The 26,604-nt window shown below is 37.2% G+C and overlaps 1 protein-coding gene and 1 long non-coding RNA gene across 2 annotated transcripts in view; one reads left to right on the plus strand and one right to left on the minus strand.

Moving 5' to 3' along the window:
- The first annotated feature begins 869 nt into the window (after positions 1-869).
- On the plus strand, positions 870-26,493 carry CDC7 (cell division cycle 7). Its single transcript, XM_072834461.1, is given in 12 exon segments — positions 870-1,218; positions 1,221-1,253; positions 9,760-9,843; positions 11,963-12,098; positions 15,267-15,360; positions 15,446-15,588; positions 16,753-17,005; positions 17,625-17,720; positions 18,466-18,644; positions 19,455-19,537; positions 21,693-21,842; positions 24,694-26,493. Coding segments are annotated over 12 exon segments (1,728 nt in total). The 5' UTR covers positions 870-1,136; the 3' UTR covers positions 25,089-26,493.
- The window catches only part of LOC140637943 (uncharacterized), a 40,421-nt gene continuing 26,111 nt past the window's right edge, over positions 12,295-26,604 (minus strand). Inside the window, exon 4 of the long non-coding RNA XR_012035063.1 lies at positions 12,295-13,650. This is a non-coding gene — a long non-coding RNA (uncharacterized lncRNA). The remainder of the gene's footprint in view (positions 13,651-26,604) is intronic.

A 26,604-nucleotide genomic window follows, 5' to 3' on the forward strand; every position in this document is an offset into this window, starting at 1 on the left:
TTCTTTTCTTTCTTTCTTTCTTTTTTATTTTTTTTGCAAAGAATTTTTTTTTTAAAGCAAAGAATTTTTTATTTATTTATTTTTAAAGCAAAGAGTTATTCCCGGGCTTTATTTCCGTACCGCTCGGCCAGCCAACCACCGCCTAGGGGAGGAAACCCAACCCTCTTGCGCAAGCGCCCGGCCGGCGATTCCGCGACTCGGAGCGCTTTGCAGTGCGCATGAGCAACTCGAAGCGGCGAGGCGGGAAGTGCTGCGCAGGCGCGTTTGGCCGACTCGCTAGGTGGGGAGCTCTTGGAGGCGGCGACCCGGGCATCTGGGGAGCCACAGAAGTCGTATTCCTGAAACTGTGAGTTTCCGACGGCTTGTCCCATGGCGCGGGATTGTGAGGGATTAGAAACGAATTCTGGATCGTGACTTCGGTGTGGTAGCCGCGCAGTAAGCCCACCCCGCTCCTTCGGATCCCGCAGACCCGCGGCGGGAAAGGCGTGCGCCTGCGCGCTACGCACCCCGTCCGCTCTCGGGTCTGAGGGGGAGGTCGTTCCGGGCTGAGCTCGCGGCCCGCCCTCCCCGGAGGAGCCCATTCATTCCCTCTTCTCTTTCTTTGCTCGGCGCTCGCGGCCAGAGTCGGATCAGTTCTCCATCGGCTTGCATGGGCCCTCCCCCGGGCCTCTTGGCGCTCCCTTTGAGGAGTCCCCTTCAGCCCTCTCCCGGGGTCAAGCCTCTCGCCCCACCAGGCCTCGCTCGCCCTCCGGCCGGCTGGCCCCGGGCTCTGCCGCCTCAGTTCCCCCCAGCACCTGCCCCTGCCGCCAGCCGCCGCCGAGGAGGCTCCCCTGACTAGGACAGTACCCCCCCGCCCCCCCCCCCCCCCGTCCCCCTGCCTGTGTTTCTGGAAGGTGAAAATGAAGCAAATGGAATCCTTAGAAATAGCCCACGGGTTTCCCACCTTTGGGGATTTACACATATGGGGCGCTTTTAAATGTTTGCCCCTTGGGGGACAGTGGCGTCTTTTAGTGCTTGGTTCAATAGTGAGTGATTTAAACTTCTCGTGTTCTCCAGTATTCTAATTTTCGCAGCTGCTTTGCTCCCCCTGTGGACATGACCCCTTGGCTGGCATTTTGCATCCCACCTGTTTTGTGATGGAGGCGTCTTTGGGGATTCACATGGATCAACCAATGGCTTTTTCTCCCCGGCGTCGTGACCAGGTTCAGGTGGATGGCTCGTTAAAAAACATGAGCAGAATTTTAAACTACCAGGTAGGTGTTTAATTCCAAGGACGTGCAGGCTACAGTTCTGTCATCTTGATTATTTTTCCTTAAAAAGGAACTTCCTGAATGGTAGAGGGAGTTGTATGTTTATATATGGGAATATTTTTTACAAATCAGTAAAGCAGGGGGATCCCTGGGTGGCTCGGCGGTTCAGCGCCTGCCTGTGGCCCAGAGCGTGATCCTGGAGACCTGGGATCGGGTCCGCGTCGGGCTCCCTGCATGGAGCTTGCTTCTCCCTCTGCCTGTGTCTCTGCCTCTCTCTCTCTCTCTCTCTCTCTCTCTCTCTGTGTGTGTGTGTTTCTCATGAATAAATAAAATCTTAAAAAAAAAAAAAACAACAAATCAATAAAGCATCCTGAGATCTAGATTTAGGATTGGAGTGCATTTTAGGATTACAGTCCATCCATGTCCTTTTACAGATGATGTTGCTAAGGTCTAAATATTGGTGGTTATCCAAGAACACAGTTGTTGATGCCCAAACTAAAATTTCTTTTCTCCTAGACCTGTGTTCTTATCTCTACACACTGTATTGCATTAAACTTGGATTTAGAAGTCAACGTTGGAGGGGTTTTTACTTAAAATATTGAAAAGCAGAATTCACTGACAAAAATAAATGGTTGTAGCAATAGTAAAGCACTGTATCTCAGTGTAACATCCTGAAGTGTTGTTTGACCCTAACCAAGACCCTGAAGTGAGAAGGAGAGGTGCAAATGAGACCTGATCTTATACACTAAAATACACACTTTCATTCCTCCTCTAGGAGTGTCTGGGACATAACAGGCATTTAATAAATATTCCTTAAATAGTGGAGTTCCAATTGACCTTTTTTTTCCCCTTAAAAGGTAGCTAAATCTTCTTTTCCATCTTTGTTTTAAACATATTTAGTGCTTGCCCAAAAGATATTACTTTTGACCTTCTATCCATGACATATATTTATCCAAAATAGATTTTAACAACACCCTGGAAAAATGACATTACATGCTTTTGCTTCTTGACTAAAACTAAACTCTTCTTTGGTATCAAAATGAGTACCCTTTCTGATGTTCCTATTTTTGGTAATGAAAGCCGCTATTATTCCTCTTACTTATGCTTAAAACTTTAGAGATGTCTTAGATTTGGTTTTTGTTGTTGTTTTGGTTTTTAAAGATTTTATTCATTCATTCATTATTCATTCATTCATGAAAGACACACACAGAGAGAGAAAGAGAGAGAGAGAGAGAGAGAGGCAGAGACATAGGCAGTGGGAGAAGCAGGCTCCATGCAGGGAGCCCAACATGCTGGGACTCCATCCCAGAACCCCAGGATCACGCCCTGGGCTGAAGGTGGCGCTAAACCGCTGAGCCACCCGGGCTGCCCTTTCACTTAGAATTGTAATTTTCCCCATATTCAGTTACCCAGCTTTATCTTTTTTTTTTTTTTTTTAATATGTTTGGCATTGCTTCTTTCCATTCCCACTTCTACTACAGTCATTCATTCCCTTACACTTTGCTCCTGAATTGCAATGAAGTTTCATATCTAAACTACCTGCTTTCACTTCTTTTCCATCCTACAGTTCATCTGATACACTGCTACTAGAACAATCTTAAAATGCTAAAGTTTTGTGGCTTTTATGTAACAGTATTGAACCTTATAGGCAGTATCTTTGATAATTCATAAAACATCCTGAAATTTTAGTCATAACTTTTTTTAATGACTCTTGGTAAAAGCTAAGGTTATATCAAAAAATAGCTTTAGTCAGGAGTAAAGCTGATGAAATCCAGGCCCATAACTGTTTCATGATCTAATATGATTTACTTTCCCTTGATGGAATAACTTTTGAATGGTGGGAACTTTTTATACATCTTTATATTCCCAGAACCTAATAGTGTGTTGCACATAGTAGGTGCTTGAGAATACTTGAATGAGTGGTTTAATGCAAGGATTTTTTTTTTTTTTAAGATTTTATTTATTCATTCATGAGAGACAGAGAGAGAGAGAGGCAGAGACACAGGCAGAGGAAGAAGCAAGCTCCACGCTGGGAGCCCGATGCTGGACTCGATCCGGGTCTCCAGGATCAGGCCCTGGGCTGAAGGCAGGTGCTAAACCGCTGAGCCACCCAGGCTGCCCTAATGCAAGGATTTAAGTAAAATATTTAGTGTAATGGATGAATAATGATCTTTTGTTTTGGGAGATTTGTCAACATTGTATAGCTTTTTTTGATAAAAATTATACTTAAAATTTAGAAAGTATAGAAAACCAAAATAAGGAAATAGTATCTCACTATACAAATATTGCCACTGTTACATTTTGTTACAGTCCTTTAGTCTTCCTTTCATACAGCGGTACATAAAAAAAAAAAAAATTAGGATTGTAACCAATTTATTCCTAATCCTTATTAGCAGTATATAACCTGAACACTTCCTATATATTTAAATAATCTACAGATTGATTTAAGTTAACTGCCTAATGTTTCATTGCATAGTATGCTATGATTTAATTATCTTTTTTTATTGAACAAAAGTTCAATTTTCCATTTTTTCCTATTAAGAAAAATGCTCCAACGAACAAAGTACTGGGCATGGTATTAAATGTTTATGTTCCTCTGTATTATTGAACTATACCATAAGGCATGCATTTGGTGTGTTATATGGATGCTCTTAGCTCATACTACTGAAGTAGGTTATAGGTGCCATATGATATGCCTGGGACAGATCCAGTTTATGCTTATTGTCACACTGTCATTATTATTAGTGCCCCATTTTCACTCTCAAAGAGTGCCTCAATTTGGACTAAATTATATGATCTTCCTAGTTTAAGGAATGTAAGTCAGGCAGTACATGAAGCTCCAGAATAAGCATCACATATGTTCCTAGAATGTCAGTTTTACTCCTTGGTAATTGAAAACATTTCATTTATATGATGAATATTAAATGTTTATTATGTGCAATTACTTCTCTAGGTACTGGGATAAATCAGTGCATACAACAGAAAAGAACCATTGCCCTCTGTCTAAGGGAAAGATAGACAATAAAAGAAATAGTATGTTCAAAAGTAGTTAGTACTGTGAAGAAAATATAGAAGGGAAGTGGAGATAGGAAGTGTTAGAGGAGGACATTGTGATTTTTAATAAGTGTAATTGGTCACAGAAGACTTCACATTTGACCTAAGACTTTAAGATGCTAGAGAGCTATGTAGGGGAAAGCATTCCAGGCAGAGGAAACAGCAAGGGAGAAGGCCCTCAGATGGGAGTGTGCCGATCATTTAGGAATAGCAAGGCAGTCCTTGTGACTACAAGCTGGAGGGTGACGGGAGTGATGACAGAGAGGTGTGAGGAGAAGAGGTAGTTCCTTAGCTTTTATATGAAGCAAGTTATTAAGCTCCTATGGGTTGAGCAAAATAGTGATACAATGATGTACCTCTCACAGGATTACTCTGGCTGTGTTACAAATAGATGACACAGGCCAGCAATGATGAAAACAGGGAGTATAAGGAGGCTCTTGCTGTATTAAAGCCATTTGGGTATATTATGTAGCAGGAAAAAAATTTTTACTTAAAATTTCAAAGCAGAAGCCTAGACCTTTATGTTTAAAATATAGGCATTTAGGGCAGCCCCAGTGGCTCAGCGGTTTAGTGCCTGCCTTCAGCCCAGGGTGTGATCCTGGAGACCCAGGATCGAGTCCCATGTCAGGCTCCGTGCATGGAGCCTGCTTCTCTCTGCCTGTGTCTCTGCCTTTCTCTTTCTCTCTCTCTCTCTCTCTCTCTCTCTGTGTCTGTCATGAATAAATAAATAAAATCTTTAAAAAAAAAAAATAGGCATTTACATAATTTTTTGGCTTATAGACTTTTCAGGGTCTTGCCCTAATCCTCAGAGTATATATTCATTCATCTGTCTTCATTAGTATTTTCCATCGTTTAACATTAATGCTCTCTTCTGCTGTTTACTCTCATCTCCATTTCAGAATTGAGGATTTTGCCTTCAGTTTGGTTGTCAGAAAGTTTTACTGTTGTTTAAAAATGTCAAAGTTGTTTTGTAGTGACTGGAAATTAATACAAACATATTTTGGGTTTTATAAAGATAGGTAAGTACATAGTAGGTTAGTAGTGAGTGATTTGGAAGCACATTGAGCTACATAGTCATTCACATGACTTGTGCATTACAGTAGTTCTTTATTACATAAAATCTCTCTCTGTTGATTTCTAGTAGTTAACTAGCATCTCTACCACTGACTGCCAGCTCATGCTACTACAGAAGGAAGTTCCAAAATACGGAACTCAGTAGACTTGGAAGTAAAGTTCATTTAATATGACCCTTTTGTTTGCAGGTTAAGAAACTGGACATTAATGTGGTTTAGTGATAACCATTGAATCTAGGTTTTCTTCTATATCAACATTCCAATAGTACTTTTTGTGATAATGAAAATGTCTCTTTGTTGTCACCTGTGGCTAGTGTGAATGAGGAACTTTTTAATTTTTTAAAATTTTAACTGAAATTTAAATAGTCACATGAAAATAGTAGACACACAACTCTTTATCATACTACTACAAAGCTTTTGGTATTGATCATATATACACATACAATATAACATGCACACAAACTTTATTAATTTGATATGTTTAGTAATAAAAAGACTACAAACAGGCTTCTTAACATATTTCATCATATACAAATACCATTGATTGTTAGATATACCATTTTATGTACTATGCAAAAATGCTAAAAAAAGAAATGCCGCCAGTTATACTATAACACAATGCTTACTTATCACTTAGAATTTTTTATTTTATACTTTTTGAAAGAGTTCTTTTAGATCTAATTGAATAATTCTTAAATTATTAATTAAATTACATTAAAAGGAATTAAAATAAAAAAGGAATACGAATATTTCACATCTTTCTCTCCTGAGTCATTTTTGTACTCCAGACTCTTTTTTTTTTTTTTTTTTTTTTTTAAGATTTTATTTATTCATTCATTCATGAGAGACACGGAGAGAGAGAGGGAGGCAGAGACACAGGCAGAGGGAGAAGCAGGCTCCATTCAGGGAGCCTGACGTGGGACTCGATCTCGGGTCTCCAGGATCACGCCCTGAGCCGAAGGCAGGTGCTAAACCGCTGAGCCACCCAGGGATCCCCTGTACTCAGGCTCTTTGATATCCTATTCCCCCCCCCCCCCCCCCACAATATTGTTCTCTATACATTAGTGATGCAGAATTTCTTTGAAGTTTATCTTTTTAGAGCCTTTTTTTTTTTTTTTAAGATTTACTTGTTTATTTATTCATGAGAGAGAGAGAGAGAGAGGCAGAGACACAGGCAGAGGGAGAGGCAAAGGGAAAAGCAGAGGGAGAAGCAGGCTCCATTCAGGGAGCCTGACGTGGGACTTGATCCCGGGTCTCCAGGATCACGCCCTGGGCTGAAGGTGGCGCTAAACCTCTGAGCCACCTGGGCTTCCCTTTTAGAGTCATTCTTAATGGGAGCTCAATTACAGGGAGCTAACCTATGTTTGATTTCTCCTTCACTACCTTTACCATGTCTCCCTAAAACCATTTGCTCGTAAGGGTTAAATGTGAATGCTCCTTTATGATTTCTTGGATTTCTTTAAGGTACTAATACCTGTTCTGTAAGTTTTGATGCTGGCCAACAATAATTGTAGGTTGCATCCCAATTTCAGATTTTTTAAAATGTGTTTCAGAATCAAGGAAGTGTAATATAAAATTGAACATATCATTTTACCCTGTGACACTGGAATTTGAAACTGGTTGGAATTGACACTCATTAGGAAAGATTGCAATTGACTGTGGCAACTGTGACTGCTAGAAAGCTGGCTTTTCCCCCAGGCCTTGGTTTTGGTTTTTAGAGTGAAGTAGTGTGGTAGCTGGTAAGTGGTTGCTACTGTCTTTGGCTTCACTCTTTTGTAACTTCTAAACTTTGGGGTTTTTTTTCCCTACAGCTCTCAGTGCCCATAATGATAGTAATAATTTATTCATTGAACAAACATGGCAGGCACTGTTCTAACTAGGAGCTGAATGTATGGTGGTAAATTATATAAACAGAGAACTGTACTGGTGGAGCTTATATTCTGGTGGGAGGAGGCAGAGAGCAAACAAACAGGACGATTTTATAGTGGATAAGCACTCCAAAGACAATGAGCAGGGTAATGTGAGTAATGAGAGGAATGGTATTTTAATTAGGGTGTCAGAGAAGACTGACCATTGAGCCAGCCACATGAAACTATTTGGGAAAAAGATTTCAAGTAGAGGGAATAATAAAAGCAAAAGTGCTGAAGAAATAACAATAACTACAGCACTAAGAATTACCACTGTCTTTTATTTAATATTTACTATGTGCCAGGCATTGTGTTAAGAGCTTCTCTTGGGTATATTATTTCATTTAATCCTCACAGTATGTCAGTGGCATGGGTATAGTTATTGCCCCTTCGCTGTAGATGAAGAGACTAAGGCTCAAAGCAGTAAGTTGTGTGCTGCCTGTTAAATATTGGAGCCAGGATTTTAATTTAAGCCTCCCATCTCCCAGACTGATAACAAATTACTGTTATATTCTTGCCTCTGGTATTGAATGAAACTCATGAAGCTTCTCCAGTTCCCCTGTGAAGTAGATGGTAAAGTTAGTTCTTCCCATGCTTAGATGGATTGATATAAGATGGATTGAAAGAATACTGGACTAGATCTTCTTGGCCTGTTATTTAGTTCCAGTTCTTTTTTTTTTTTTTTTTTTTTTAATTCATTTGAGAGCCAGCACACACACAAGAGCACAAGCAGCGGGGAAGGTCAGAGGGAGAGGTAGAAGCAAGACTCCCTGCTGAGCAGGGAGCCTAGTGATGTAGGTGGGGCTTGATCCCAGGACCCCAGGATCATCACCTAAGCTGAAGGCAGACACTTAACCAACTGAGCCACCCAGGCACCTCTAGTTTCCAGGTCTTAATGTTGTATTTCCTCCCTTCAAATTCATCCTCTACTTATTTTTCTGCTTAAAAGTTTTCCATAGCTTTCACTTGCATTCTCTGTCTTTCCCTTCTTCAGCCACATTGAATTTCATTACTTCCTCACCTGCCTCTCCCCAGAAAATAATCCATGTCTTTTTCCTTTTGTATGTCTTTGCAGACGTAGTTCTTCCTAAAATTCCTCATCACTTTTTCTACTTGGTGCTTCAAAACACAGCTTAACTGTTCCCTGAAGCTTCCTGGTACCTTCAGATGTGTTTGTTCCCCTCCCCCTCCTGCTATCTAGTAATATGTGCATTGCCTGTATTACTACAATTACTGTTTTGTATTCAGAGTGAGGTTAATCTTTTTTTCAATTAGACTAAGCTCTAAGAGAACAGGGGCTGCACCAAATTTTTTTTTTAACTTACCCATCACTGAGCATTTTTAAAATACAGTGTTTATTAAATGGACAAATGATTTCACTTCCCTGAATAGGGTTTTATTATCTGAAAATCAGGATAATTTCTGTTCTGCCATTATCTCAGTGCTATTGTGAAGATCTGAAAAGATAATACAGGTGAAAGCGATTTGATAGCGTCTTAAACCATTATATATACTATTCAGATTATTATAACTTAAAAAGTAGCTGATGATTGGTTTAGATGTTGTAATAAAATCCGATGGCTTTTAAATATGTAGCTTTCTTTTTATATCCAGTAGTTTATCACACCTGATTTTACTGCCTCTCCTTATTCTTAAGCATGTATATTTTTGTGGAGAGCTTATATTTATTTAAAAGTAGAAATTTATCATATTTGCTCTCAAGGATAGAGGATACTATTGATAATTGGGACAATTCTTTAAAAATATTTCTAACATTCCTGAGAGTTTGGTAGACTTTTCTCTCTGAAGGTATACTATGACTATTCAATATATAAAACTTTCCCAAGCTTTTAAGATTTTGTGTCTTTGGGAGAGAGAAATATTTTCAAAAAGATTGCATTGTGTCCTTGTCATGCCATCTAGTGATCGCAGGACAAATTGTTTAGTTATTTTTTAAATTTAGCTTTTTTTTTTTTAATTTTTTTTTTTATTTTATTTATTTATGATAGTCACAGAGAGAGAGAGAGAGAGAGAGGCAGAGACACAGGCAGAGGGAGAAGCAGGCTCCATGCACCAGGAGCCCCACGTGGGATTCGATCCCGGGTCTCCAGGATCGCGCTCTGGGCCAAAGGCAGGCGCCAAACCACTGCGCCACCCAGGGATCCCTAAATTTAGCTTCTTTATTGTGTTGTATTCTATACAACGGCAGTGTATCTGTTAGTATTTAATTCCAGAGTAATAAAAATTCGATGTGTGTGATTCTAGGACTTAACAGTTTTACCTGTTTGTTCAAGAAGGTGTGTGTGTTATAGCAATCTAACAGGGTTTTAAATATTTTTACCATGATTTTAAGATTTATTATAGCTATGTTTTAATTTGTAATTTATTCTTGTTTTAGAATTTATTTCATTGAGTTTATTTTAATAAAGTATAAAATACACTCATTAATTATAACTATAAATTCTTCCTTGATAGGTGTTAAAAAAGATATCGAGAAGCTTTATGAAGCTGTACCACAGCTTGGTAATCTGTTTAAGATTAAGGACAAAATTGGAGAAGGTAACTTAGAGATCTACTTTATTTATAAGTTTCTTTTCCTTTGTATAATCTTGATTTTCATTACTATTTCCTATTGAAAAGTATATCCTTTTAAAAATATTAAGAACATGGTCCTATTACTAACTATGATATCAGGTTTTCTTTTTCCCTGGAAAGAATGAAAGAATAAGTATTTACAGTAAAATGAACAGTCCTGTTTTAATCCTTATGCTGTTATACTATTAAAAGTATTGGTATACTAATATATCATTAATGATAATTATTAAAAATGAAAATTTCTAAATGCATATGGGAGAGTTTGATCAAGGGAAGACTTTTCCTTTCTCCATTATAGTCAGATAGAACTGTATGTTGAAACATTTATGAAACTTAAGGTGGCAAAATGATGAAAATAAAGTGGTACAATATTTATAAGAGAGTATTGGGGCACCTAGGTGGGTCAGTTGGTTAAACGTTTGCCTCTTGGTTTTGGCTTAGGTCATGATCTCAGGGTCATGGGATTGAGCTCTACACTGGGCCCCTGGGTCTGTGGGGAGTCTGCTTGAGATTATCTTCCCCCTACCCTCTACCCCCGCCAATAAGTAAGTTAAAAAAAAAAAGATGGTCAGTATTAAAATAAATGTCATTAAGAGACTGGCAGTCTTGTTGGCTGAATGAAGGGTGAAGCCATCAAATAAAAGTTTTTGATGGCTATGTTGGGAAATGCCTAATTAAAAACCCAAAAACCTTCCAATTACTTCATTGCTTTTCACAATGAAAAGTATCAGATAAGAAAAGCCTAGGTCATTGGGAGCAGAAGAATTAGAAGATGAGATGATTTGGGATGCAAGAAGTAGTTCCTTACATCTTATCCTTACCTTTTTTGAACACTAACTTAGTGTTCAAAAATTCTGTTCTGGAATCCATTTGTCCTAACAAATTGATAGTTATTCCTGGAGTGGGGGAAGACAGGAGGATGGTCTAAGTTTAGAAAATACAGTACTTACATATAGCTCCCTTTTGGTTATTCATGATGTACTTTTTGTTGTTGTTTTTTAAAGATTTTATTTATTTATTCATGAGAAACAGAGAGGCAGAGACACAGGCAAAGGGAGAAGCAGGCTTCATGCAGGGAGCCCAACGTGGGACTCGATCCCAGGTCTCCAGGGTCATGCCCTGGGCCAAAGGTGGCATTAAACCGCTGAGCTACCCAGGCTGCCCTCATGATGTACTTAAACACATTAAAGCTCTGGAAATTTTTGTAGGAAATTTTTGTAGGAAAGAAATTTATCGGGGAGCCCTGGTGGCGCAGCGGTTTAGCGCCGCCTGTAGCCCAGGGCATGATCCTGGAGACCCGGGATTGAGTCCCACGTCAGGCTCTCTCTATGGTGCCTGTGTCTCTGCCTCTCTCTCTCTCTCTCTCTCTCTGTCTCTATGAATAAATAAAATAAAATAATTTAAAAAAAATTTATCAATTTGTTTTAACTCCGTATTTCTCAAATTTAACTGGCCACCAACTCCTTTGTTTTGTTTAATGCTAAATTTAAAAGCATAGGTGTTTTTGTCTTTTCCCCCAAATCCTATAAATATTTCTGCTTCTAATAGACCTATATCCAAATGTTAAAGTCATTTCAAATGACAGTATTATAGAAAAATACTAGAATGGATTATGACCACGGAAATTTTTTTTTAAGATTTTGTTTATTTAGTCATGAGAGACACACAGAGAGAGAGGGGCGGGGTATAAGGAGAAGCAGGCTACATGCAGGCAGCCTGACATGGACTCGATCCTGGGTCTCCAGGATCACACCCTGGGCTGAAGGCAGCACTAAACCACTGAGCCACCTGGGCTGCCCATGACCATGGAAATATGTTGTGCTATCCCAGGCAAACAGATTTACTCTAGAGCTTTGGTAAATTAACATACCCTATAAAGAACTGAGAACAGTAAGAATTTATTAAAAATTGAAAGATATATTTATAAATGTTGTTACTCTTTATGTTTAATATAATTAAATATATTAATGATAGATTAGGATAACTTTATGGGTTCCAAACAGTTTTTAGGATCTGTTTTAGCATCATTTCATTAGCATTTAAAGAAACCAAATACTGAAAAATCTAATAAATTGTTTTACAGGCACTTTTAGCTCTGTTTATTTGGCCACAGCACAGTTACGAGTAGGACCTGAAGAGAAAATTGCTCTAAAACACTTAATTCCAACAAGTCATCCTATAAGAATTGCAGCTGAACTTCAGTGTCTAACAGTGGCTGGGTAGGTAATATAAAGATATTTTAATTGAACCGGCTATATATGAGAATATCCATGAATTAGACATTTTTCAGTCAGGTGTTTGCAATTTGGTAGCACTTTTCCTGTAACGTTGGAATGGTTAATTAAATTTATAATTTTAGGGTGGATTACCCTTGGGGCTAAGCTCGACTTCCTGTTCTCTTACCACTTTTTCTAATTTTCCTGCCAGATCATAAACCATGGTCTAGATATTTTTTTAAATGTAGTGAATTCATATTTCACATCTCCCCAGCCATTGACAGCCTCATCTCTTACTTTATTTTGAACAACAGAAATATCTGGCATGTCTTCCACATTGATCTCACTCTTCTAGGTCATTCTCCCTCTACTGTCATCCCTCTTCCAGCTGCTCCGTTGTCTTTGCTGCCTTTCCCAGCCAGACTTCCCAAAAATGATCTACATACACTGTTTTCACTTCCACACCCTACCTTCACTACTCACAGTATCTGCTGTTCTCTATGCTAAACTGAAACTACTTTAGATAGCGTTAACCAGGACTTCCGTTTTGCCAGGTTTGTCTTTTCTCTTCACATGAACCCTAGGCAGTGTTTTGATTTGAACCATTGTCTTTCGTCTTTTGACTTCTGTACTGCCACATACTCCTTGTTTTCTCTGTGCTTTATTTGGCCTTTCATTTTTAATATCCTTTTGCCAGTTCTTCCTCATCTACCTGATATCTAAATGTTGGAGTTTCTTGGTGCCTGATCTTGGGCTTTTTTGCTCTGAACTCTTCTCTGTATTTCCTTGTGACTTTAAATGTATGGTAATGATTCCTGTAAGTATATATCTTGCCTCAGACCTCTTACCTCTAGATTTGTATACACCCACCTGCTGATTTGACATCTATTTGAGTACCTAATAAATATTTCAAGCCTAATATTCTGTAAACTAATTTTAATACTCCTTCGCCCAAAAAACCCCTATTGCAACAGCCTGTTTTTGTCTGCTCATCTCAGCATCTATTATCAAATCTTGGCCATTTTGGATCCAAAATATTGTCTAAAAACCTATCCATGTTTTTCTGTCTTCTCAACCACACCTCAGACCAATCCTAGATTACTAAAATAGCCTTCTTTTCTTTCCCCCTAAATCCCATGGTCACAAAACAGCCAGAGTGATCTTTAAAATCTAAAAATTTGTATGTATATAATATAAATAGTATACTATTAGTTCCATCACTTAAAATCCTTTAATGGTTTCCCAGTGTCCTTTGGGGAAAAAAAATCCAACCTTATCCTATGCCATTCTTCCCACCTCCCTTTCTCTGTGTTAGTATCTTCAAATTTGTCTCACGCTTTCTCATCTCAGTTTCACTACCCATACTGTTCCCAGTAAGACCTCTCCCAATCTTTGCATGCTGACCCCTATTCTTTCTGATCTGACCAGGAGTGGCACCACTTCAAAGATGTCTTCTGAGGGGCACCCAGGTGGCTCAATCAGTTAAGCATCTGACTCTTGATTTCAGCATGGATCTTGATCTCGGGGTCCTGAGTTCCTCTGAGAGTGGAGCCCACTTAAAAACAAAAAACAAAGATGTCTTCTGAATTAAATTAGATTCAGTTGTTAGTGTCACAGCACCTTTTGATCTCTTTCAAAGCCCTTATAACCTGTCATGTTACCTTATATGTTATTGTTCATTAGATAGTAAACTCCATGAGGGCAGATACCACATTAATTTTAATTCACCTTCCCATTCCTAGTATCTAACATGGTGTCTACCAAATAATTGTATTTATTATTTATTAAATACTAAATATTTATTGGATGAATGAACAAGCCTATTTCTTTGTTTCACCCTTCTGTATATTAGAGAAGACAGGAGGATGAGTTGGCCTCTCTAAGACATAATTACATACATTCTAGTTAGTCACCTGAATAAAATTGTTTCTTTTTCCATAAATATTTTTCTCTACCACTTTTCCTTTCCATGTACTTCAAAAAAGTACATGCTAAAAAAAGTCTTTATCTGGTCTTGCTTCCTTTCTAGCTCCCACACTGGTTTTTCTTCTTTTCTTTGCCAGATATTTCAGGCAAATTGTATGTTCTGCTTCTATTGTATCCTGTTTTCCCTCCGTAAGTCCTATTTGGCCTCTTCCTTTCCACTTAAATTGCTCTCTGAAAAATTACCAGTTAATTCCTCTTTGCCAAATTAAAAGCCTTCCCTCAGTCCTTATTCTCATGACCTCCGTACTATTTATTTACTACTTTGTTTAAAATTCCTCACCTGGGTGGCATCTCTCTCTGGGCTTTCTGCTCCTTCTTCCATATTTTGCCCTCCAACTCGAGACTTTTCCAAGACTCAAATTTTCTCTTTTTCTCAAATCTTTCAGAGCCTTTAGGTATCACTTTTCTGCAAGTATTGGCACTGACCTCTCACTTCTCACATAAGATGTATTCTTTATCTAGAAATTTTTATTAGAATGATGTCTTGGTTTTCAATGCTTTTTTTCCACATATTTTGTTGGTATCCATGTTTTACTACTTGGACTCAAAACCATGGAAGTCAACTTTACCCTATTTTCCCTATCTTTTATGATTCAGTATAGCAGAACGGTTAAGAGCATAGATCTAATTCAAGTCCTGCCTCTATGACTTACTAGTTTAGTATCCTTGGAAATGTTCCTAAGCCTCTCTGTGTCTCAATTTCCATTTTATACACAGGGGGAGGAAATAATAATAGCATTGTCCCAATAGGGCTGTTGTGAGGATTAAGTGAATTAGTTAATAAATGTAAAATGCTTGCTTAGATCAAAGCTTGACATATAGTGAATGCTCAATAAATGTTAGCTATAATTTTTTAATCAACTTACTTATTACTAATACTATTTTATTGGCTACTAAAGCTTATTAATTCATTCTTGTTATTTATGTTGTCCTCATTCTGCCACTTCCCCAATTAAAACTCTTAATTCTCTGATGTTTGAATTATAGTAACCTCATAACTGGTGCTTTTTAAAAAAACTATCTTGTACAAGTCACTTATAAACATGTATACTATCCCACCAATTGGTGGTTTTAAGTAGTTTTCTAGCATTATTTATGCATTGCTAAAATTTCATTTTTAAAGAAACTGAGCATAAAGTTTCATTTGACCTTTTCTCTAAAGTTCATTATGCATTTTTCCACTAGGGGGCAAGACAATGTCATGGGAGTTAAATACTGCTTTAGGAAAAATGATCATGTGGTTATTGCTATGCCATATCTGGAGCATGAGTCTTTTTTGGTAGGTTTTAATACTTCCTTAATTCTTATTGGCTAAATATTTAATTGAAAACAATTTTATGACCTTATTCATAACTTTATTTTAGGACATTTTGAATTCTCTTTCCTTTCAAGAAGTACGGGAATATATGTTTAATCTGTTCAAAGCTTTGAAACGCATTCATCAGTTTGGTATTGTTCACCGTGATGTTAAACCCAGCAATTTTTTATTTAATAGGCGCCTGAAAAAGTAAGTATGAAAAGTTACCAGAAAATAATTATAACTTGAATGAATTTGTGCTATGGGGTTCATCTCGAAGATACAGAACATACTGCAACAGCCATGACAGATTTTTTTGTTGTTGTTCAAATTTTCATTGTGATTGGGGAATGGAAATACATTGAATAAAAGATAAAATTGTATTGGTAAAGCAGTGTACATCATTAGATATACCATAGTTCAGTGAAAATAGAACTTAGCTAAAAGAAACTTTTAGAAAGGGGGGGGGGGTACCTGGATAGCTCAGTCCATTAAATGTATGCCTTTGGCTCAGGTCATGATCCTGGAGTCCTGGGATCAAGCCCCATATCAGGATTTCTGCTCAGCAGGGAGCCTGTTTGTCCCTCTCCCTGGCGCTCTGCCTACCTGTGCGTGCGTGCATCCGTGCGCGCGCGCGCGCGCACACACACACACTTTCTCTCTCCCCTCCTTGGTCAAATAAATAAAATCTTAAAAAAAACAAACAAACAAACAACAAAAACAACTTAGAGAAGGTCTAGGCCTTTTCGACCTTCACATTTGTCTTATTTCTGGGTGTCATGGTAGCCAATTTCCTGTTTCAACACTAAAGTTGTGTTTTATGTATATTATATGTTGTGTGTGTGTGTGTTATGCTGATAGAGGCATTGTAAGCTGAATACCTAACTTAAATACTATTCAATATACAGTGGATCATACTATATGGTAGGAAGTACAGAACTATAACTTCTTGAAATTTATACTTCTGACTTTTCCCTTTAGTTTTCTTTAATAAATCTAGTTTATTTTTCTTTCAAGCGTATTTAATTAAAAATTATCTGTGATGCCATCTCTGCCATTGTAAGAGAACAAAGGATTGGGCTTCTATCCCGCAATCCTTGTCTGCCTTGTCAGCACAGGGTATTGGAGAAAGGAGAGAAAGATTTTTGTGTGTGTGTGGGATATATCATTCCTTACTTTTCAAGCCTAGTTAGCTATTAAATCATCACCTTCTTTATAAATTCATTTTTTAATCTTTTTTCAAGAATGTTATACATTCTTAATGATCCCCTAAAGAATTACACTTTTTGTATGAATATGACTTGAGCATATTACAATGTTACTAAGCTTTAGTGGTTACAAAGAAGTAAAGATGCTTACTTTTTGTTGTCTTAGGTACGCACTGGTAGACTTTGGTTTGGCCCAAGGAACCCATGATACGAAAATAGAGCTTCTCAAATTTGTCCAGTCTGAAGCTCAGCAGGAAAGCTGCTCACAAAATAAATCCCATGTAATCACAGGAAACAAGATTTCATTGAGTGGCCCAGCAGCACCTAAGGAGTTGGATCAGCAGCCCACCATGAAAACTTCTGTTAAAAGGCCCTACACAAATGCACAAACTCAGATTAAACAAGGAAAAGATGGAAAGGTTCTACCTCTTTTATTTCTTAAATACTAATATGGTCTTAGAAATGTACTGCTTTATCCAACAGAGGGAGATATAATACCAGGATGATGCTTGTAATTAAAAAAATTTTTTTACATTTGTTGCATATTAAATTGATTAGATTCCACTAAGATTTATAATGGATCATTTTACCATTTCAAAACTGAAATTACTTGGTAGATTTATAACGTCTCTGTCATTACATAATGTGACAAATATGGAAAATAACAAATTCTCCCTGCATGTTATAAAGTTCAAAACAGTCGTTCGTCCTTTTTAAAAGAAAACATTAGTTATAGGAGAAAAATTCTGAAGTGTCTATCTCCATTTTAGCTGCACAGCAAAATTGTAACATCCATGCAGGTGGTTTTTAAGTTTTTTAGTTATATATATTTGTGGATTCTGATAACATTGTATGGGTGTTAAGAGTTCTGTCTAGACTATTTTCTCCTTTCACAGAAGTGTTTTGGTGCCTGAGAATGACTTGGATGCAGCTGTTTTTGTTTCATGTCACTTAACTCTTTCAAAACTGGCAGAGTACAGCTGGCAGAAAGTGTTACAGATATAATCCTTATTTTCCTTGTTTTTGTTGGTATTGTAGGAGGGATCTGTAGGCCTTTCTGTCCAGCGCTCTGTTTTTGGAGAAAGAAATTTCAATATACACAGCTCCATTTCACATGAGAGCCCTGCAGTGAAAGTAAGTAATGTAGCTTAATAGTGCGATCATCAGTCAGTCGTACACTGAAGAGAATTTAGGGATTGGTAGTTGAGCATTTATTATCACTAAGTTTCTAAAAGTAGAGTTTTGCTGTGGCAGAAGGTATTAGTGCTTTGAGCATCTTATCAACACTTTTATTTTCTCCAGTTTTTTCCTGAACTTTTCTGGTGGAATTTTTCATCATTTTTGGTTAGCTAACTATTGTTGCTCTTTTCTAAAAGATCATTTAGAATATTAAAGTCTTTTTTCTCATTGGCTAGAATGCGAGCTCCTAATAATTAACACATTTCTGACACACAGTTGATAATGTAAAGATGTTTGTAAAGTTTACGAAATTGTAATCAATGTTAATTGGTTTTAAATTGACTTATATCCTATAACAGCTAGATAGCGTGAGCAACAAAACTGATTTTAGCCAATGTAATTGTGCAGTTTACAGTTCTGAAATGGAGTTAGACACTAGAACGTAACTATGTTATACTTTTGTAACATCAGGAGAAGTTTTAATACAGTGTAAGTCAAGTATTTACCAATTGAGGACTATTTAGCAAATTTTAATATGTTTATTCAACAGAGAAACCTAAAAAGATCTTAAATACTTCAATAGACACCTCTTCACTTAAAATCCAACAGCACATTCGGCAATTTTATGTTTGCCGTACTAGCATTTGAAGACATCATATTAAACATCATGAAAATAGGAAATACGACTTTTCTTTTACAGCTTATGAAGCAGTCAAAGACTATGGATGTACTATCTAGAAAGTTAGCGACAAAAAAGAAGGCTATTTCTACAAAAGTTATGAATAGTGGTGTGATGAGGAAAACTGCCAGTTCTTGCCCAGCTAGCCTGACCTGTGACTGTTATGCAACAGATAAAGTTTGCAGTATTTGCCTTTCAAGGTAATGTGTTTTGATGGTGCTATAAAATCACCAGCATGCTGCCAGACAGGATTAGAAATTGCATTGATTTTGGTGGGCAGTTAATTTAGTGTAAGGAAAGGAACAACACAGACACTGATGTGGAGAGGTACCTTGAAGAGAAAATGATATCTGTTGTATTGTTCATTTGACATTCATATGCTCTTTGAAAAACACATTTGCTCTTACATGCATAGAATTTTGGTGGAGGCAGGGATAGTTATTTTGGAACCTTAGAATTGTACATTTTTGATTGCTGATTTAATCTTCTGTTTTCTTTCCTTATCCCCACCTATGTAGAATAACCAGAACCAAATAGTGTCTCTCACTCCCACTTCCTACTCTGAGCCCCATAAATTCCTCCCTCTCTTTGAAAAGTTGCATGAGCTTTCATGAGCCTGTAACTCAAGTATGTAAGAGACTAAGTAGATCAGAAATTTTCTGATATCACTCCAAATAGAAATGAAGTTTTATAGCTCTGAATTCTATTGTATTAAATTCTGTTGTATTATGCTTTTCTGTTATGGTTATCATCTACTACCTATTTTTATACCTGGAAGTTACCTTAAATTTTTTCTGGAATAAGGCCTGGTAATTTGCAAGGTGTAGAGGGGAGGGACCAGTAGAAACAAAATCTAAGATTTTCATTACACTGGATTATCATTTGCTTTATAAATAACTATATAGATATCAAGGCAGAATTTACTGTGAAATAAATCAATAAATGTTACTTTTTGGTCTTAAATAATTAAACTCTAACGTAACTAGAAAATCTTATTTCGTCATTATAAGGCGGCAACAGGTTGCCCCTAGGGCGGGTACACCAGGATTCAGAGCACCAGAAGTTTTGACAAAGTGCCCCAATCAAACTACAGGTATGTTGCACTAGAAATACAGAACCCAATTAGAACTGGTTATCCTAGGTATATTTTATTTTATGAACTTTGTTTTACTATTAAGGTTTTTGTGCTTTTAATAAATTATATAAGTCGTTCTAGCAATAGAGCAGGCTCATTTTTGAGATCATGTTATTAATGAGAATCTCTACTCCTACTGTAGCCTTTTTTTTTTTTTTTTGGTAAGAATTTTTTTCCTATAGATTACATCTTATCTATTTACAAGAAGATTTTTTCCAGGAATTTTGTTTGTGGAAGAAAAACAGTTTTTAGTAGTCTTTGCTAACTTAAGACTTGTAGCATTTTATCTGTTTGCCCAACACCCCAAAAGTCTTCTATGAGGCACATGATTGTGTGTTTGATTAAAATTATTCTTTGTTATTGTGAAAATAATACAGTAGCATTAAGGAGTTTTGAAAAAGGAAAAGTTTTATAATCTACAAAAGTTATCATGGAGCCAAAACCCAGGAAAAATTTCATTGAGTAAATGAATCCTGTCATTCACTTGGATTATGGACTTTAAAGAAATACATTAATCCACTGTGTATACTCCATACTTGCTAGTGATACAAAAAAATGAATGAAAGTATCTACTTACTCTCAAATAATAATAACCTGTTGAGGATGGTTATAAATCTTTATACAGGGTATTTTAGGGACACCTAACTATTCCTATCTGACGGGAATATGGAAGGAAGTTCACGGAAGAGGGAACCTCTGAGAAGAGAATGTAAACTGGAGTGGATGGTTGGCATTGATACATGAGCAGAGAATCTCAAGAAACAGAATGGTCTAGTCATATAGGAAACAGTAAGTTTAGTGTTGCTAGAATGTAAGATGGAAGTGAAGGAATGGTGAGAAACCTGATAATAGATTAGAATCCCACATGTTAAATAGCTTAGACTGTATCCTCTAAGTGTTGGAAAGTATTCAAGGGAGAGACATGGTAATAATTATGTTCTAATTGGATCATTCTGGTAGGTGTACAGAGAGGATAGGTTTTGGAGAATGGTGGCCTGCAGTGGTCCAGATGAGAGATGATGAAAGCCTGAATGAGGGCATCATTAACAAGAAAAAAGAAAGGTGAAGGATTGGAAAGGCAGAACCTGGTAGATAATTGGATATGGGATTTGGGTTTTGAGTGGTGAAAGAAAAGACATCCAGGATGTTTATCAGAGTTCTAGCTTAGGGGACTTGAATGGGTATCAGTGACTAAGGTGGAGAATAAGTAACTGGTTTACAAGGAAAGATAAGGTGGATTAGGGTGTAAATTGGTCTGAGATACTTGTGGGACACCCAGATAGAGATGTTCAATAGAATAAAAGTCAAGCTCAGGGAAGTTGGGGCTGGAGATACAGTTGAATGTCATCAGTACAGAAAAGATGGTTAAAGCCATGAGGTAGATGTAGTCAGTCAGGGAGAGTGTACAGGGGAAGAGGAGATTGGAACTTTGGGGAACCTTAGCCTTAAGGCTTGGAAAGGCAGGTGATATAATGGCCAAGGCAATAGAGAGCAAATAACTTGGTGATACTAGGAGGTCAACAATTAGAAGAGCTGTCCCTAAGAGAAATTTTCTTAACATGAGCCTGGGCTGGTCTTAATGTTAACTGCCAGAATTCTAGAGATTAAAGTTTCTATAGCAGAAGTCAGGGTTAGCACCTGGCTGAAGAAAAGCTTCTAATGTTCAATATTTTTCACTAAAATGAACCACTTTCACTATGGTATGTAATTCTTGAGGAGCATCCAGATTTTTCCCACATAGCTATTTTTGGATTTCTTTTGATCTTCTAAAATATTTCTATTTATGGTTTTCTAATGATAAAATATCCTTTAAAGTTACTAACATGTTGCTTAAGGAAGAAGACATTGTATTCTGTATTAAAGATGTTGGACCAGTGTTTCTCAGTCCTGGTATCACACTATATCTTCTGAGGAACTTAAGAAGTACGATGCCTGAGCTCTATTCCAGAACAATGAAATCAGAATCTCAGACAGTAGGCCTGGGCATCAGAATTTTTGTAAGGCTTAAGATAATTTGCACAGCAAAGGTTGAGAACTATGGATATAACATTGACTACTGGTGATAAAATTACAGGTTTGGGATTTTTTTTTTAAAGTTTGTTTTCTGTTACAGCAATTGACATGTGGTCTGCAGGTGTCATATTCCTTTCTTTGCTTAGTGGGCGATATCCATTTTATAAAGCAAGTGATGATTTAACTGCCTTGGCTCAAATTATGACAATTCGTGGATCCAGGGAAACTATCCAAGCTGCTAAAACTTTTGGTAAGCAGTTTTATATTCTAGAACAAAACAAATGCCTTTATTATCTCTATAAACCAAATTATGATGAAGTTCTCTTTACAAATAAACATATTCTGTGTTCATAAAATTCTCTGGTGTTTGATACAAAATTTCTCTGATGCTCTAAAATTAATTGCATTGTGTAAGAAAATAATTTATCATCACTTCTATATAATCATTTAATTTTACCAAGCACAAAGTGCTATTTAAATATTTAAAGTTCGGGGATCCCTTGGTGGCGCAGCGGTTTAGCGCCTGCCTTTGGCCCAGGCCACGATCCTGGAGACCCGGGATCGAATCCCACGTCGGGCTCCCGGTGCATGGAGCCTGCTTCTCCCTCTGCCTATGTCTCTGCCTCTCTCTCTCTCTGTGACTATCATAAATAAATAAAAATTTAAAAAATAAATAAATAAATATTTAAAGTTCAATTTTATAATCTTAAAAGAATAAGGGACTCCCTATAGTTATAATTTAACTTCATTACATAAATATTTTTAATAGTATGTTTTAATTTGTTTATTGTATATTTATTAAGCATCAGGTGTTCTTGGGCCTGCCTTAAATGATCTTACTCTATACTGACAAGTAAACTGTTAATTATGATGCAGCATAATAAGGACTATAGTAGGGAAGATAATAAAATATGTGTTAGTAGGAAGGAAGAAAAATGAGGAGAACACCTTTGCTGATGGAGTTATTCTTGTAAGCATATGTTGGAAATCCTAGTTTCCAAAGTAGGTGCTTTTTTGTACCTACTATAAGAAAATTTTATCTGAGGTAATAGGGTGAAATAGTACATACATACAAAAATAAATGACCATAAGTAGAAGGCAAGATTGAGACTTTGGAAATTGTATTCTTACACATGTTTATTCTCAACTGACAAGAAAACTTTTTATCTACTACTGAATAACATGAGAATTTTATGAACATAAAATTTATCAGAGAACTGGGCAGCCTCAGTGGCTCAGCAGTTTAGCGCAGCCTTCAGTCCAGGGCATGATCCTGGAGACCCGGGATCGAGTCCCATGTCAGACTCCCTGCATAGAGCCTGCTTCTCCCTCTGTCTCTCTCATGAATGAATGAATGAATGAATGAATGAATGAATGAATAAATAAATAAATCTTTAAAAAAACTTATCAGAGAACGAACACCAAAACATTTTGTTGAAGAGCTTAAATCTCCCCTTTCTGTAGTCAAAGTTTTAAATGAGGATCAACAATGGAAGCACAACATGTGACATGAAAACATCCCAGTGTGAATGTCACAATAGTAGGCAAGAGCTTTTAAAGACTTATCATTGTAATGCTTGTTCTCATCTTAGAAAAATAATAATGGCAGGTAGTACTTGTCTTAGTTTTATTAGTAGGACTTCTGCAGCTGTTTCAGTCCAATCTTATTATAACTTTGGGCTTAATACAGAAGGACTCAAAACTTCAGTAGTTACAGTTCTTTAAGACCCAAAGAAATGACTTGCTTCAGATTAACAGTGGGAGTGCTTTTACTTCTATTGTGTATAACCTGCTTCCCTATCCTTAATTCCTAGAGCTGACCCCGCTGTAGATTGTCATCAAGTACTTGTTGAGTTCTGTCACATTCAGAAGAAAAACCTTGAGCTAAATCAAATGCCTGACATGTAGTCTGTAACAAAATATATTTTTTAAAGATTTGAGAGAGAGAGAGTAGGGGAAGAGATAGAGGGAAAGAATTTCAAGCAGACTCCCTACTGAGCAGGGAGCCCCAAATGGGGATCGATCCCAGGACCCTGAGATTATGACCTGAGCTGAGGGCAGATGTTTAACTGACTGAGCCACTCAGATGCTCCCACATTTCTGTCTAAAGGAAATAAGGCCAAGATAATATAGTATTGCCTGTTTGTATGCTTATTTTTGCCCATGTCTGAAAATAATTCTGTCAGGAAATTGTTTCAGAGACATTTATATTTTTAAAAACTGAGCTCTGGTTTATTAAGTCATTCATAAACATTTGTTGGGAGTTGATGTGGCCCAAGTACTAATATTGAGTCTGTTCTCACAGAGCTTAAATTCTAGTGGGGGAGACAAATCTGTCAGACGAGTGGTATTAAGATAAAAGGGGAAAGGAAGAGAAGAGGACTCACCTTATTTCAGAGGTTGGTCAAGGACACCATCTGTAAGGATGTGATATCTGAACAATGACATGAGAGGCTGAGTATTGCTTTTTTTGTCCAGTCCAGCAGACATTAACTAAGAGCCTACTGTGTACTAGACACTGTCCAGGCTTTGGTGGTTCAAATGTAAATGAAATAGTCTCTATCTTCAAAGAGCTCATAATGTAGGTGAAACAGACCTCCAGTTACAATACAGGCTAATGAAAGTAAAAAAATTTCATAGGTACAATAGAAGTTTAGAATGTTCAACTCTGTGAGAGTGTCAGGCTTCACAGATATAACTCTTAAGATGATATAAGTTAGAGTATCCCAGGTGCAGGGGATCCTAGGCAAAATAGGAGCCACGTAGCCAGAGGCATGTACAAGTATGGAAGGGGGAGAAGGAATGGGAGCTGCAGCTGATTACAGATTACAGAAAGACACTGTAAAGCTGAAGAAATTAGGCAGTCAGGTGAATCCCTTACATAGCTTAGTAAGTCACTGCTTTCTGCTTAGTACGTCCTACTTTTGATTTGGTCTTCAACTGTGTAGTACAAAACACAACTTAAATATTAGCATGTGGTGCTCTATCTCTATATAGTGTAAATAGATCCACAAAGTGTATGGTTGGACTTGCATGATTCTCATGAGAGACTTCTGATATTTTCAAATAATATTAAATACATGTGTTTTTTTCTTTTTCAGGCAAATCAATATTGTGTAGCAAAGAAGTCCCAGCACAAGACTTGAGAAAACTCTGTGAGAAGCTCAGAGGTATCAATTCTAACACTCCCCAATTAACAAGTGATACACAAGGGCCTGCTTCTCATGACCCAAGTTTTTCAGAGAAGACTGACCATAAAGCTTCTCACCTTATACAGACACCTCAAGCACTGCCCTCAGGGAATTCACTGTGTAAAGGGGACAGTAACGGCTGTGGGCGTGGTTTGAATATGGATACTGCCGATTTAGAAGGCTGGAATGAGGTACCTGATGAAGCTTATGACCTTCTTGATAAACTTCTAGATCTAAATCCAGCTTCAAGAATAACAGCAGAAGAGGCTTTGTTGCATCCTTTTTTTAAAGATATGAGCTTGTGATGATTGTTCTTCATATAATGTTTGCTGTTGTGTATTATGAGACAGGTGAAAAAGAGTTCCTTATAAGAGCTATAACTTCTTGATTAGAGACCAGGGCAGGATAAATAATTTATTTTAAAATTTTAGTATTTGCTCTTTGGCAGATTCTAAAATATGGATTAAGATTAAAGACACCTGGGATAGTTCTTTAGGCTTACTACATACATGATCTTTGAGTAAGATTTACCCAAGTACCAAAAAAAAAAAAAAAAGATCTACCCAAGTAGAATCAGATCTTTCACTTCCCTAATTACTTGTCACTGCCATATGCAGAAAAAGCAACTGTTTTACCCTAGTATATAGGAATCTGAGGTGTAAGTCTTAAAATTAACAGATGTGATCAGGACTAAATGAGTCAAAAGAGTTATTTTATTGGTTCCTTTAAGTTATGGCTATGTGTACTTCTAGAAAACTCAACCCGGTGCTGATGCTCTAACCATTCTGTAGGTAAAGGAGATCATTTCCTCTTCTGGAGGCATATATTATACCTTTTATGAACACTAAAAGCCATTAATGAGAAAATGTTGGAGGTAATATCACTTAAAATTGAATTTAACTTATCCTCAAAGTATTTTGTTAAAGCATTTTTGTGTGAATTGCCATGTTTTTCTTAATGGTTTCTCTCTTGATTTTTCCACTTTCTCCATCCCCACATAACACATTCTCCTTGGAAATAATATGTGCTTTCCACAGAGTTTCTGGGTACTTTGTTAAATATTGCATGTGTTTACAGTTGGGAACTCACTGCATACACTGGTCGATTAAAGGGAAGCTGCAGAACCAAGGTGAAGGCTGATAGTCCAAAATGCTTTTCTTTTTCTCACCATCTTAGGTGTAATTAGGTAGCTGCTAAAAGGGAAAGTAAATACAGCCTTGAGAATATTATTGGTTATTTTTTCCTCTGTGTTGAGTCATCAGGATCTCTGTATCTTGTTATAAATAAGTTGGTCCTGCTCAAGGAAGATTGACTACTAGAGTGTTGGGTGCGTTGGAAAGAGAGATAAGTGCGCAAAGTAGAAGAGGACCAGAGATAGAGATTTATGTATTACTATATTCCAAAATGATACATATCAATGACAGTATATCAAATGCTCTCTGTGAGAAATAAGTCACGGGATATGGATCTGCTGAAAACTTTCCCATTTAGTAGGGATAGAGTATAGTGTAGAAACAGCTTAGGGATCTAGAACATACATTCTGTTATTTTGTGCATTCAAGTAAGTATGTCACCTACCCTATTTGGTAAGTATAGTATATACAGAAACCATTGCCACAAATATGCTCTGTATTCTCATAATATAATCTTAAAAAAAAACTTGAATGTTCTTAAATTTGTATGTTTAATAAAGTTATTTTATATTTTTTATGTCCAGCTACTCATTTGAAAAATACCCTTTTAAGAAAAAGTATTGATCACTGGAAATATTTTCCTTCTGAGTTTGAGGAGTGCTCTCTCCAGCAAATAGTAGGCAGTAGA

Source organism: Canis lupus, chromosome 8 (genome assembly GCF_048164855.1).
Source record: "Canis lupus baileyi chromosome 8, mCanLup2.hap1, whole genome shotgun sequence".
In the NCBI taxonomy this organism is placed as follows: Eukaryota; Metazoa; Chordata; class Mammalia; order Carnivora; family Canidae; genus Canis; species Canis lupus.